The sequence below is a fragment of the Chenopodium album genome, chromosome 27 (genome assembly GCF_948465745.1).
Source record: "Chenopodium album chromosome 27, dcCheAlbu1.1, whole genome shotgun sequence".
NCBI lineage: Eukaryota > Viridiplantae > Streptophyta > Magnoliopsida > Caryophyllales > Amaranthaceae > Chenopodium > Chenopodium album.
This window is the reverse complement of record NC_137860.1, coordinates 27,152,695-27,167,972: the sequence shown is the minus strand read 5'-3', so window position 1 is coordinate 27,167,972 and position 15,278 is coordinate 27,152,695. Positions and strand designations below refer to the sequence as shown.

General features: G+C 34.0%; 1 protein-coding gene across 3 annotated transcripts; it reads left to right on the top strand.

Annotated features, from left to right (window-relative positions):
- Positions 1 to 4,169: 4,169 nt before the first annotated feature.
- Positions 4,170 to 15,278, top strand: LOC145620197 (uncharacterized). 3 transcript variants are annotated; one of them, XM_081674828.1, is made up of 13 exons: positions 4,170 to 4,227; positions 4,393 to 4,456; positions 5,355 to 5,499; positions 6,781 to 6,953; positions 8,189 to 8,226; positions 8,360 to 8,439; positions 10,220 to 10,287; positions 11,997 to 12,315; positions 12,894 to 13,006; positions 13,084 to 13,149; positions 13,394 to 13,484; positions 13,685 to 13,752; positions 14,684 to 15,276. In XM_081674828.1, the coding sequence occupies exons 3-13, from the start codon at positions 5,442 to 5,444 to the stop codon at positions 14,966 to 14,968; spliced, it is 1,359 nt and encodes a 452-aa protein (XP_081530954.1). In that variant the 5' UTR covers positions 4,170 to 4,227; positions 4,393 to 4,456; positions 5,355 to 5,441; the 3' UTR covers positions 14,969 to 15,276. The 3 variants fall into 3 exon arrangements, with proteins under 3 accessions (XP_081530954.1, XP_081530953.1, XP_081530955.1); XM_081674827.1 differs by lacking the exons at positions 4,170 to 4,227; positions 4,393 to 4,456 and adding an exon at positions 4,350 to 4,367 and having other exon boundaries at positions 14,684 to 15,277; XM_081674829.1 differs by lacking the exon at positions 4,170 to 4,227 and having other exon boundaries at positions 4,363 to 4,456; positions 14,684 to 15,278.

The window sequence follows — 15,278 nt, the reverse complement described above, 5'->3', positions numbered from 1 at the left end:
CATAATTAGTTGTTTAATTTGTCTTGTAAAACAAAAGGTGATTGATTGCATATAGGATTACAATGAATTTGGAATTATGAATTACAGTTTACTTTTCACTTTATTAAAATTTTGTCAATGTAAAAATATGTGCTCATATTATTTAATTTTTATATATACTCACTTTATCATGAATTAATTATTAATCGGTTATGTTGTTATTGTTCAAAAAAAAAAAAAAACATGGTAATGTTGTTAAAGGATCCATTAACTTAACCACTTAAGCTGATGGTTATGTTCCAAGAATATGTTACGAAGTATATATATTCTACACGCTAGGAATTTATATATTGGCAAATGTGATAAAAGAATTGTGTAAGCTAATTTGAAACGGACGAAGTATTAAATTACTCTAATTTTGTCGTGCATACTCACCTTGCTGAATTTACATATTATAATTTTACATATTACAGGTAAGAGGAAAGCTGTTATGGTTTGAAACATTTATTTATTCAAATCACTTTCTTAAATAGTGTGCTAAAAAGATGTGTAATAAGTATATCCCTACCGTATAAAAAGTACAAGATTACTCTTATAAATAGTGTGTTGCCAATTATACCCTTCAAAATGTGTATTTACATATATAGCCTCATTAATATATATGTACAAGTTTCTTTAATGAATAGTGGTAGGACAAATATTCCATCTAAAATATTAATTTACTTATTAACCCTAACTAATGACAATTACTTTTTTTTTAAACTATTAAAAATAGTATGTGGACATTTATACTCTAAACATATTTGCTTGATGTAAAACTAAACCAATTGTTTGACGTAAAGCTAAACCAAAAGAGTTTTGGATATGACTAGCTAATAGCTATGGTGCGCGCATTAACTGCACTGGTATATATATATATATATATATATATATATATATATATATATATATATATATATATATATATAAAAGAAATCAAGTAATAAGACTAATTACACATTAAACAAGCCAATAGACTAGTCAAAGCTAAAATAATACTTGTAAACTATTAGGATATATTTAGGAAATAACATATATTTAGGAGAATAATTATTTGTCATGATATCTTTTCTATTTCCTTATCTTCTCTAGTTTTCATGTTTATCTAGGACTAGGAATCTAGAGACCTTTGTATTATTTATTTCGACAGCGTTGATCAATGAAGGCAAGCTGATTTCTACCTAATTCTACATGGTAGCAGGCTCACATGAACAAGTTTTGGGTCGTGGTCTTCGCCAAAAGTTTCCTAATGTTCTTCATCGAGATTTTGTGACACATACGGTTTTTGCTAATAGTCCACTCTCCTCTCCTTCCAGTCACTCCTCAGGTACTCCTTATCCTTTAGCACATTACATAAATTGTGACAATTTTTCTGTCAATTATCGGAAATATCTTGCAGCTATTGTTAAAGGTAATGACCCAAAATCATTCAAAGAGGCTATGAAATATGATGGATGGCGCAAGTCTATGAAGGAAGAAATCCGTGCCTTAGAGGATAATGGGACATGGACTCTAGAACGCCTTCCTCCCGGGAAACGTGCTCTTGGTAGTCAATGGGTCTATAAGACCAAATATTTATCTAATGGTGATATTGAGCGTATTAAATCACGATTAGTGGTGTTCGGTAATCACCAACAAGCTGGAATTGACTATGATGAGACTTTTGCTCCAGTTGCCAAGATGACTACCGTTCGCGCCTTTCTTGCAATCGCAGCTTGCAAAAGTTGGGAACTACATCAAATGGATGTACAGAATGCCTTTTTGCATGGTGACCTAGCAGAAGAGGTATACATGAAGTTGCCCCCCGGGTTTGAGAGCTCAGATCCTTCTTTGGTGTGTCGGTTGCGCAAGTCATTGTATGGCTTGAAACAAGCACCTAGGTGCTGGTATGCAAAGTTGACAACTGCTCTGAAATGGTATGGTTTTATCCAATCTTATTCAGATTATTCTTTATTCTCGTATACTAATGGCAAAACTCAAATCCATGTCTTAGTTTATGTGGACGATCTCATTATTTCTGGGAATGATTCCGCTGCACTTAAGGTTTTCAAAGCATATCTTAGTGATTGTTTTAAAATGAAAGACCTTGGTTCCCTTAAATATTTTTTGGGCATTGAGGTGGCCCGTAGTTCATCTGGATTATTTTTGTGTCAGAGAAAGTATACTCTGGATATTATCTCTGAAACAGGTTTATTGGGAGCAAAGCCTAGTGGGTTTCCCATGGAACAAAATCACAGACTCGCTCATGCTAGTGGCGAATTTCTACAGAATCCGAAAGCTTATCGTCGTCTTGTGGGACGACTCATATATCTCGGAGTCACTAGACCGGATCTAGCCTACTCAGTTTACATTTTGTCACAGTTCATGCAAGCACCACGAATAGAACATTGGGAGGCGGCCTTGAGAGTTGTTCGGTATCTCAAAGGATCTCCAGGCCAAGGCATATTATTGCGTTCGGATAGTGAGCTCACTTTGGAGGGATGGTGTGACTCAGATTGGGCGGCGTGCCTGTTAACTCGACGCTCGCTGACGGGTTGGCTAGTGTTCCTAGGAAAATCACCGATTTCTTGGAAGACAAAAAAGCAACCTACAGTTTCTACTTCTTCTGCAGAGGCGGAGTACAGGTGTATGAATGGTGCCACTTGTGAATAAAAGTGGCTCAAGGGCTTATTGTTGAGTTTGGGTGTGCAACATCCTAAAGCTATTAAATTGTTCTGTGATAGTGAGTCAGCATTGCATATTGCAAGGAACCCTGTGTTTCATGAACGTACGAAACACATAGAGGTTGACTGTCATTTTGTTCGCGATGCGATTACTGAAGGTTTAATTTCTCCGTCACGTGTCTACCAAAGATCAATTGGCGGATATATTCACAAAGGCACTCGGAAAGGCACAGTTTGATAAACTTCTTTCCAAGTTGGGCATTTTCGATCCTAATGCTCCAACTTGAGGGGGGGTATTAGGATATATTTAGGAAATAACATATATTTAGGAGAATAATTATTTGTCATGATATCTTTTCTATTTCCTTATCTTCTCTAGTTTTCATGTTTATCTAGGACTAGGAATCTAGAGACCTTTGTATTATTTATTTAGACAGTGTTGATCAATGAAGGCAAGCTGATTTCTACCTAATTCTACATAAACCCTTTCAACGAATACATAAGAATTATGTCTTCAATCCGAGCTATCTCCTTAAATTCTTAGCTCTCATTCACCTTCCTAAATCTTTTTAATGTAAAGTAGATTCTATAAAGTTAATTTTAGTGTCTAGATTCAAAAAGAAAAGGACATATAGGAATGGATTGGAGAGAATATTAATTTTCATTTGTAATTATTATCAAATAACTTTGAAGATTACGTACGTCTTGTGTGGCTGATCACATCATGTGACTACTTGTGAAAGAACAAATTAACTCTTATAATACTGATCGAGTAACCCTTTTAATATTGATCGTTTAAGCCAATAACGAACGCTAACAAAGTAACCCTCTAAGTCTATAACGCTTACAAGGTAACCCCCATGATGGTTGACCACATGATGTGACCAACCATGTACAAGAATGAGTAATTAATCAATTATTATCAACTACGAAGTACAATATTAAGTCCCAGTTCTTTTGAATTATAAGTTTGATTTAGTTCAATTCAAGTCGTTTTATTTCAATTCAAGTCAATTTTTTTGAAAAACAATTCAAGCTATTTTAGTTCGATTTGATGATTATTATTTTATTTTGAGGAAATCGATGATTATTACTCCATTATTATTATTACGAAGTACTACAATTATTAATTTATAATTCACTTTACTTTGTTTTCAAAAAAAAAAAAAAATTATTATTCACTTTACTTTAGTCCCATACGAGAGATTATTATATACACCTGGGTGTGCCGTACACCCAACTAACCCTATGTTAATTTTTGCTCATCATTTGATGATTAAATGAAAAACAATCTTCAAAATGAGAACAAATACTTACGAGTGTACGGTACATCCGGATGTATATAATAATTTCTAGTCCCATTCAGCTCAGAGATGCCTAATTATCAACTTAGACCGAAAAAAAAAGGTCAAAATCCAAGGGAAAGACCGATAGATGGCAGTAATCTAAAGATACTACGTATTTCTAATCATTTGTCTGCTTTTTATATTACTCAAATCATCAAATGGTAGTTTCCACTTTCCAGTGCCAGAGCTTTCTTCTTCAGGTAAAATAAAAAATCACTACATTTGATTTACATTCTTCAACTCTTTATACTGTAATTGATTAAATAACGAAATTAACGGTTTTACGATTATTTTTGAGTAAAAAAGCTTCAATCTTGCTGGGTTAAAACCCCAATTCATGGTTTGTTCTTTCTCTTATTTTGCAGAATTCCTCGACCTTCGCAATTTACAAATCCGTATTCGTTTCTTTATATACCAGGGCGGTTTCAAGTATATTTGCTCTTGTTTATCATTATATTGATTTATTTGTTATTTTTGTGATTATTTATTTGATTTAATGAAGAAATAAGTATTTTACATTTTAGGGGTTGTGGTTGAATACTTGAATTTGATACCTGTTTATGGAATTGTGTTGTTTGTGTTTATTTTTTGATAAATGGGTTTTTTTCCCCTTCTAGGGAAGTTATAGTTAATGTGAAGTTTGAGGAAAGCACCTTGTGTTGTGCAATCACTTAGTGTAGTTTCATCGAATTACGGCGTGTTCTTGTTTAGCTTGAGGGATCATTTTGCAGTGTAATTTCGCCATGATATGCTTATATCGCGTTATTTGTTGTGACATGGGTGTCTATCATACAACGGGTGTAATTTTACACTCTCTCGCATTTGCCTCCCAACGTGGTTAGCTTATGAGTAAATGGGGAGGGAAATTTGAAAGGGTGTAAAAGTGTGAAACTATACCTTGGTGTAGGATGAAAATTGTAGTTGTTACATGGGTGGTATTTGTGATGACGTAATGGGTTTTCCAACTCAAAAGTAATTAATTACAAGAAAAAAGATCTATTGATTTACTTGGTCTATGATATACTTAAGGTAGTACCTTGTCAAAAGTGTTTTAGTAAGATTAATATGTTATGGATTGCACATTGTGAGGATTTCTGCTATATAATAATAGGTATAATCCATGGTGGATCTTTGTTGATCATTCACTGAATGAAATGCACTCAATCCATAGAGCATTGGGTTTGCTTGGCCTAGTTCATAGAGCCAAGTGTGTATTTTCAATGGCTATTGAGTATTGCATTCGTCATTTATCTTTTGCTTCAGTATTTACTTGTTTATTATCTAGAACTCTTCTTATTTTTGTTGACTTAACTTTTATTGTTTTCAGGGATATCATTGTTATCATGGCTTAAGCAATTTCAGCAAAGAAAGTGCGTCAAAGGGAATTCATTATTTTAAGGGTTGGAACAATAAGATGAAAGCAGTAAATCCTGTTTGGAGGCCGATCAGTACTCAATCCACTTCGAATGATGGTAGGTTTTCCACTTCTCCAGCATCAGATATATTCTTGAGATCTTTCTCTTTTTGATAAATGCTTGTGTTTTTGCAGTTGGTTTCTAGTTTATCGTGATTTCTTTTGGCAGATACAAAATCATAATTAGCCATGGCTTGATGGCCATTAAGGCCCATAATTCCAGCTTTGTAGAGACTTAGCTTTCTAAATTTCAACTTTTAGCCCTGCTTGGTCCTCTCATAATTTTTTTCTTATAAAGTTAGCACCCCTCCATTAGTTTTTGACGATTGTTAGCAAGATCTGAAGCACATAAGTACATCAGTACAGTTATATCAAATCTTAGGATAATTAAGTAAACTTCAACAAAACAAATTTAATGCTAGAGAGCTTGTCCTCTAAACTATAGGTGATCCATTGTGGGCTGTGGCTCTTCTGGACATACCCAGTCTGAAAGTACATAGATGCATTTACATGAAATCCAAGAGACACTGTGTATCCATGATATATATATATTTTTTTTAAAAAATTTTATTTTTATTTTCCATTTCTTAACTTATAAAGCGCTGAGTGTGAGAGACAACAGAGATGTAGTTTGTTTGGAATTTGGATTTCTAAATGTCAACCTCAGCAGCTATGCTATATTTTCCCATACTAGGACTGTACAGCTAGAGTACAATAAGGTTGTTTATTGGTGCTTTCCATTAAACAAACACCTGTTTCCCCCCTATTCTGAGAACTAGTGACTTTGGATTGTCTGATTAAAGACCTTTATTTTTGGCTTCCTTACCATTTAAGACCTACCTAAGCTGCCATACATACATTACGGAATTTACATCTTGCAGATTCTAGCTTCGAATTTCTAAGCTCTGTTGTCAAGTTATAAGCTGCATGATGCGCTAGCAGCTGTTGATACAATCGATTGAATGATAAAATTCACTTCACTGTGATTTCACTTGAGAGGAATAAGAGAGAACTAATTGTAATTCAAAACTTCAACTTTTTAAGGCTATTGTGAAATATAATAGGACAGAAATACCAGAAGCAGCAACAACAATATAGCATGTATCTTGCTGTTAGTCGGCTCGGAAGATCTATAGATATGTACTTGGCCTTAATCAAGACTATCAAGTTGAATCTACTAGAGGTGTAAAGATAAATACTCTAAGAAGTCTTATAGCTTTTGTAACAAACTAAGATATTCACGAACTTTCAGACTGCTCATTGGATTATATCATGACCGAGACTGAAAATATTGCCAACATTGAACAAAATGAATATGAGAAGTGTGCTGTATCTGTAGGGGTAGCAGCAGATGATTCAACAGTCTCTTCATCTCTGCAAGCTAATAATGAGGTTGGTGTAGCTGAAGGTGTCCAGGTTAGCCATGGTTCTGTCGCGCAGAATAGCTTTGAAATTAGTGATGCAAAAAAAGTATCAACTGTAAGCAAGGAAAAAATTGCTGTTTCGGTTGAGGTATGATTTATGCTTCTGTACTACATTGGGAAGTTTCTTTGGACCTATTCTTGGGGGATGGGCCTCTGTGCATAGATACACAAACAATGATTCCATGATGGCATACTGCTGAAACTGAAAGCAGTCTTACAAGGCCATGCTTCGTAATGGCCACATTTTCTTCTGAGCTAGCTAAGAAATCCTCTTTTTTAGCTTTCTCGGACATTGCCATGTATTCTTTGTTAATTTTTTTTTGGTAATGTCTGAGAGGTTGTGCTCTGCACGAAAGTTGTTTCTAACTGGCTGCTTCTTATTTATTTATTTTAATTCATTTTAATCTGTTTATGTATGGATTGCTTAAAAAACGATTCTATGTCTATTATAATGCTACATAAGATGTTTATAATTGTTGCGTCCTTACCATTTTGATGTAAGAGCTAGCTAAAAAAGTCTAAGTTCTGGAAATTGCTAAATACTCTTGGCTAATTTTCTTGATGGCTGAGAGGTTGCAGATTATTTTTTAGCACGCTGTATATGTTCTTCTTTAAATTGTATATATGATCTGCAGAATTTAAATGGTATTGACTATATCTATTACAATATTATGACTTTTTTTTTTTTTTTTTTTTTTTTTTTTTTTTTTTTTTTTTTTTTTAACTTCACGCCTCTAGTGAAAAGTTGACGTTTTCTGTCTCTTTTTGCAGTAGCTTTTTATTTTATTTTATATTTTTCTTAGCGTGCAAAATTGATGAGCCTTTTGCATTTTAAGTAGGTATAGAGCTTTTTGGATTGGCTATTACTTTACATGAGTAAGAGTTAATAGATTGCAGGACACTAGGGTATACTTAAAATAATCTATTTTCTTTCTTTTCTGAAATTCCGGACTACTGATCTAGCTGCTTATTATTGTACATCGTTTTTGAAAGAATTGATTTTTTTTTCGGTTTCTACTTCAAGATTGATTTTTAAGATTGTAGGAAGCAGACATGTCCAATCTATAATACATCTGCCTCTAGAGTTCTTAATTGTGGATTGTGAAAAAGAGGGCATGAAATATAGCAAAGATTGATTTTTTTCCCTGGTCTTTTGTCTGGTGGTGCATATAAAGTATTGAGGAAAGTAACATGTTGAAGTTAACTTTCTGTGCGACTGTATGATTTAAAGACAAACTTGCTCTTCCTTTATTATGTAATATGTACATGGATTTTTGCTGCATTCTGTCTTGATTCTTGACGAGCTGTCTTATCTTATTACAGGTAGGTGCTTCTGTCATGCGTTTCATCGGATATAAAGAGTAACGACATTATCAATTTATTTCATTGGTGTTTAATACTTTATTAAGTGAACCCTGTGATTCTGGGAAGCTACAAACTAAATGCTCTATCTGCTCTTTTCTTATTTTGCCTCATTTTTGATTCACATTGCAGTAAATCTTTGCGGGAAAGCATTGAGGAGGAAATGGGGGTCAAGTTAATATTTCCATCATCAAAGAATGAGGATTCTATTGGTATATTTCTCGTTCATTGTTTATTTCCATTACATACTGCCTGATGCTTGTTTACTTTTTCTTTGTCGTTTTCATATCTGAGGACCCCTAGCTAAATTTGCTTGTCTCATTTTATCAATGGCTAAGGCTGCTTACTTCGGAAACATATATTGAAGTTAAGACTGATAATTTTTCCCTTCAGAAAATTCTTAACTTTCAGTTGCCTCTTTATCCTGCACCTTCCTGGTGGAATGTTACATTCTGTTGATTTTTGTGGCTAATTAATTGAGCTACCTTGTTCTTGATAATTTGCTTTAAATTTTAATTATTGTTATAAGGTTTAGAATTGTATTGAATACAGCCTCCCTACAGCTTTACACTGGTTCAGTATAAGGTTGCATACTTTGACCTCACACCTCCCTATTGACCGGTTGATCCTACACCTTGCCTTTAGTATAAGTCATACAACTGTACAAGGTAGCTGCTGTATTGGCTGTATTTAAAATTTTAGAATCTAGTTAAAGCTGTTTCAATGTGATATCATATTATTTAGTAATGGATACTTCTTCTCTCATCCCCCCTTTATAAGTTTATATGATGCCAATTGTCATATTGAAGCCATAATAGTTTGGTAACGGATGATTCTCCTGTCAATGATAGGCAATCATCATAGTGAGGGACCCCTGCCGTTTAAGAATGGCATTACTATCAATTGAAAGAATGATTCTCCTGTATATGTCACTATGCTTTTTAACAAGTGGTAAAATGATCAATATAGTTTAGTCGTGTTGGTAGTGAATATTTATGACAGTTGAAAGTGCCTCCTGAGTATTAATTAGTTCAATCATATGGGTGTACAGTAGCCATATTTTTATGCACCGAGCACTGCTAGGAAGACCTGGAAGAGTGTACCATCACTATAATGCCATCTAAAAATTAGAGTATGCACATAGGATTATTAATAAGTACTGGAGAATTTGACGATAGAAGATAGCTGCTGCAGCACTTAACCTATCAAATTCAATCACTTCAAAAGCAAGCTGCTTTCATCATCGACACGGTTACATCTTACATATGCAAAATTTAAGTTCGCGCAACAATATTGTTTAATCAGTTGTGCTGTTAAGGATTTTGACCTGATGTACTTAAGTTCAAACTAAACTGCTCCATGTGGAGCTGAATTTATTAGATTTTAATTCATCAATTCTAACAACAATCTGAAATTAGGCAAAAATTACTCAGATTCTCACTGGCTCTTATACAAAAGCAACTCTTTTACGGAAGCAACTGATTTATCATTTCATTTTATCTCTGCCAAGATGGCAAGTCAACACTTAAGCATTCAAACTTATAGTTGATACTTGACACATCTTTAAATGAATAGTAACTCTTGGAGTTTTAGATTTTTGCTAAATGTGCCCTTGCTTTTCATTACATGTTCTTCAGTCTACCGTGAAACTGGAATCAATTCTGAAAAAGTCTTCAATTATGTGAAAAATGGAGTATTGTTTTTTTCCTTTTTTCTTTCTTTCTTTTTTTTTTTTAAATTTATTTTTTTTAAAATTTTTTTCCTTAATGAAAGAGATATAGTGTATTGTTAAAGCATTTCCAGGCTTCTGGCATTTTACATCTTCTCTTATATTATACACAATTAATATTAGTTGTCCTAAAAATACCTCTTCTATTCTTCCTGGAAAGCATACTTAGTTACCAAAGCTTCCTTTTAAAGCATGCTTACTTACCATTACTTCCTTTTATTTTATTTTCCTTTTTTATAAGCTGACAATGACTTTTGTTTCAGTAATTGAAGGTGATTCCATGGATGCAATTACCAAAGCTTCAGAAAAAATCCAGGCTATAATTGACAAGGTCGGTTGATCATCATCAAATGTTCTGTCTAGAAATTATTTTTTTTTTGGTTTCATGGAAATAGCTAATTTGCAGCAATGGGAAATACATCTTCATTGATCATTAGCATTTAGCAGAAATATTGTTGCTAGAATTTACTATCTTGATATCTAGAGCAAGAGTATTAATATGATCCCTTCACCCTCTAATCATTTCTAGGCTTCTAGCTTAGCTGATGGTATGTTCAGAAGGTCAATAAAATATCCTGGTGAAATTCTCGCACAAGTTCATATTAACTTTTTCAATTGGTTCAAGGAAATGTTTGCTATGTCTAGTACATATTCTTGTGCGTTGTGTTTCAGTTTGTATGTCTGCAAGCTAAATGTGGCTAAAGTTTCAGTGTTATGACAGTGATCATCAAAGTTGCAGTAATGAAACATTAAAGTTTCATGTGTATGTTAGCAGTTAAGAAAAGATAGACTTTTTATTTTAATTTACTGTATTTCATTTTAATTCTTTTTTTTTTATTTTTATTTTTTTTTTTTTAAAATAAAGAACCTTTAACATCTACGCACATCAATATCGGATAGACAAGAGTGGTGGTATTATGACTACTATAATTCTCTCTGAGTCACTGAGGCTTAAAACATCTGTTTTTCTTTTTAGGTTACTTTTCTTGTGATTTGTCTGCAGTCTTTACAAGATAGATAGATTTACCATTTTGAATAATTTCAAATGCTCTTGATCATGTTTTGTAACAGATGCTTCCCTCCCTCATTTGCATTATCGTTTTGGTGCTAGGCATATTTAATGCTGAATGCATCTTTACTATTGTTTGAATTAAGTACATTAACTTACTGTTAAGTTGCATGGAATTTACTCCACAGTTCTAATTTACTAGGATGGATTCTAAATTCTAATAGTACAAGTCCATCAAATGCTTCTGTTCTTCAACTTGTGATTTTTAAATGTTCAATATAGTTAATACAAACTTGACAACTACTGTGGCCTGTGGGGGAATCATAAAAGAATTTGACTAGTTTTTATGAGGTGGAGGGAGTACATTTAAGATACCAATGGTGCTCTTTTGCTGCACTTATTCTGGAAGAGTCATCTCCACCTATGTTTTTATTGACGAATAAATCAGATGCAACCAATTGCTTTGTTAAAAAAGGGTTGTACAAGCAACGTGGATAAGCTGTCTTATAAACCAATAAAATTAAATTACACATAATCCCAGTTTCATTGAATCTTCCCAAGCAAGTTACCCTTGAGATCAGGTGCGACCTATTATTCTCTTGTACCCCTGCGCTCCCTGCAGCAGTATCTAAGCGTTGTTTGTGTTTGCTAATCAATTTATTTGTCCAGTCTCATGCAGTGGTTCATGTAAATATTGGAAGCATTTTCCACCTATAATCAAGCTGTTTCCTGCTTTTGAAATAATTCTTACCAGGTTTTGATAATTTGATAGTACTCCCTCCGTCTTTCTACGGATTCTACCTTGCCATTTCTTACTATTATACTGTGCTTGACAAAATCTATGATATCTATAGCAAAGCCCAACATGACTGCTATGAGCTCCAACTGGTTGTTAAAAATTCTGTTTACTTGTTCCTTTCGATACTTGTCTTTTTTTCCTGCTCAATCAGATTCCTCAAACATTAACATTTACATTGTGAACATGGAAGTTGTATCATTTGTTTTTTTTTTTCTTTCTTTCTGGATGACAGGCTGTTAATTCTTCAGCTTTGACCTTCTCTCACTTGATCTCGCTTCCATTAGCCATACACAATGAACTGGTTGATAAACTCAACAGATTTCAGTCCACTGTACTGGCATATAGTGATTCTAAAGATGCAGATGGGACTATGGATGTAGATTCAAGTGTTGAGGCTTCTGGAGATGAAGAACAAAGTGTAAAACCTGTAAACGCACCAGATGTTGCTGCCAATCTTAAAGTTGACGACACACATAATTTTAAAAGAGATACAAAGGACATACCTCTTGTAAGCTATGCACCTAAAACATCAAAGTCTTCTACTTCTTCTGGTACAAGATTCTTCTCTACTTCCTCTGTTGCATCCTGTTGATTTTCCTATATAAATTCTGTTGTAGGAAAATTTGAAACCACATCTAAAATTGTCTCTCTCACCCCCCACCCCACATACTGAGCCTTCTCATGGAAAGAATCTGTTAATTACTCTAGCCGTCTTCATTACTCAAGAGACAAAGGCCCTATGGAAGATCAATGCAACCATATACACAAGTAGTTTCAAAATTGGCTGATCAAGAGACAATACCTCACTAAAAAAAACTTACTACTATATCGTTGTTGGATGTTAATGGAATAAATAAAAATGGCTAATAATAGTATTTGCATTTTTTTATATATTGTTGTGTGATGAATTAAGAGATTGGAAATAGCCTCTCTGTTCTATTAGAGATAAGGCTACATACATTAGACTTCGTACCCTGCTGAGGATGGTAGCCTGTTTAGAGAGCAATTGGGATAATTTTGATGGTGAAAATCTTATTTATTGATGACCTGACGGCTGACGCAATAGACATGCATCAACTTACACCAAGTTATCTCTTGTATTTGATATCTCTATTCCTTTCTTTGGCAGGACTGGGAATTGATAAATCTATATTTATCAAACCAAAAAGATTTCACTTAACTGTAGTAATGCTGAAGTTATGGAATAAGGGACGTGTCAATGCAGCTAAGGAGGTTTTGCAGGTATATCTTGTTAAACTTTTGTAATTTCTTTATTGTAAACTTTCTTCTGTAACACAGTGTTTTGTGATTTTATCCAGAGCATCTCCTCTGAACTAATTGAGGTCTTGGACAATCGACCTTTATTTATTAGACTTAAAGGGCTGGTAAGACTCATTCTGACTGGCTATGTAGCTTTGGATCTGATGAATTTGGTATTATGTTATGAATTTAAACTAGGCTGCACTAGCTATTGGCCTTGAAAGAGAAAGACACTCTCTATCTGCTGATGCTTTCTTCACTCAAGGCTCATTAGTGATTGGTTTTCTCTTTGCTTGTCTTTCCTTTACAGTAGTTTACTATGTTTATTTTAGCTATTTTACCATTTAAGAAACCCTTATTTGATTCCAGGATTGCTTGAGAGGATCTCGAACCAAAGCTCAAGTTCTTTATGCTCCCGTTGAAGAAATTGGTAATGAGGGGCGACTTCATCGTGCATGCCGTATCCATTTACTACTTGGTTTCCTTTTCTCTTTAAATACAATACTTATATGATAATAATATTGATGTCTCCACATAGTAACTTCTTATTGCTCTCAAGTAAAGATTTATACTTCGATATATATGATGATAATGATGTCTCCACATATTAACTTTTTATTTATCCCTGAAAACACTTAAGTATTTCCTCAGCTATTATAGAACTCATCATTGATGCCTATGTCAAAGCTGGACTAGTACTTGAGAAAGATGCTAAGCAAAAGTTAAAGGTATATCTGATGCCCTAGTTTTCTGCTTATAACCTGCTTTTGACATCAGTAATCCAGTGCTCTTTACAATCTACAAGTAATATTCTTGTGCGGGTTTGGAAAACTATTGTGTGACCATCTTTCAAACTGCGACAAAAAGTAGAATGTTTCCTCAAAAAAAAAAAAAAAAAAAACATAAAGCAGAATAATGCTAAGGCATCTCAAACTTTGGACTGGAACTTATTGATATTTATGCTGCAGGAACATAGAAAATAACACAAATGAAGTGAAAGGGGTATTTTAAGTTTGATGATTACTTTGTGACTTATGTCTTTGTGCTTACTTCTTAATTATATACTTCGTACAAGACACTCATATGTTCTATCGTTTGTAAATTTGCTCTCCTGCTATATATACCAGAAAAAGACTGATAATGACAGTTGAGTTTTAAAAATAAAACCACCTGTAAGCATTTTTGAGCTGTGTTAATACTCAATATCAATATTTCTTTCATCATTTTAAAAACACCAAGAATGGTCTTTACTGCCATCCGATGCCCGATGGTGTTACTTTTGATTCAGCCTTCCATCTTCATAACATATATGAGGATTAAGTAGCATGGCGGGAATTTTCGTTTCTTGCATCTCTGTTGACTGCATGTACACCATGTTTGTCTCAGTTTGGTTTATCTGTAGTATGAGTGTTTTGTAGTGTTTGTCTGTAACTGTAATTGGGATGTTTAATTGCATCTACTTGCTTCAGAAGCTGTCTGTTACATGTACATATATGAAATTCGTGATTGAAACAGATTTTAAGTGTTGGCAGTGGTCTAGTCTGGCAGTCCTCCATTCTATGTTTCTTCCCTCCAACGTCTAAATTGCTGTGCATGACAGATGATTTAATTTGGTTTGTTTAACGCTAATAGTATTATCATTGCTCCCGTAAACTGCAGCTGCATGCTACTGTGATGAATACAACACAAAGGAAAGGAGTAAACAAGAGGAACAGAAGAGGGAAAGACTCTTTTGATGCCACACCCATTTTCGAGCAATTTGGGTCTGAAGCATGGGGTGATTATCTCATCCGTGAAGCTCATCTTTCACAAAGATTTTTATATGATGATAATGGTTACTATCACTGCTGCGCTTCCATACCCTTTCCTGAAATCGCTGAAGTTCCTGCTACCAGTGCCACTCCGGCTGAGTCTGTAGAAGAGTCCATAGCCAAGAGCGTGTAATCTTCTTGTATGGAGTACAATACCTTTGTTTTTCTGTCAGCTCCAGTTTGTACTGATAGCCTTTCGCGTGCCAAGAGGACAAGGAACAACCAAAGTCAATTTTCGAGCACAATGTTTGACAATGCATGGTTTTCATGGTATCTGTGTTTTATTAATTTTTTTATAGAATAGTTTTTAGTGATGTAAGAAATTAAAAATAAAGTTTGTTTGTAGAATGCGTCTAAAAAAAAAAAGAAAGAATAAAAAAAAATGTTTGTATAGTTGGTTGGCAAATGACTTGGCCTTACATGAAGTTTTTTTTAGTCAAAAT

What these genes read in the sequence shown, in the direction of transcription:
- LOC145620197 (XM_081674827.1), top strand. An exon ending in CGTTTCATCGGATATAAAGA is followed by an intron (nt 8,227 to 8,359) that starts GTAACGACATTA and finishes TTCACATTGCAG; the next exon opens with TAAATCTTTGCGGGAAAGCA. An exon ending in GCGACTTCATCGTGCATGCC is followed by an intron (nt 13,485 to 13,684) that starts GTATCCATTTAC and finishes CAGCTATTATAG; the next exon opens with AACTCATCATTGATGCCTAT.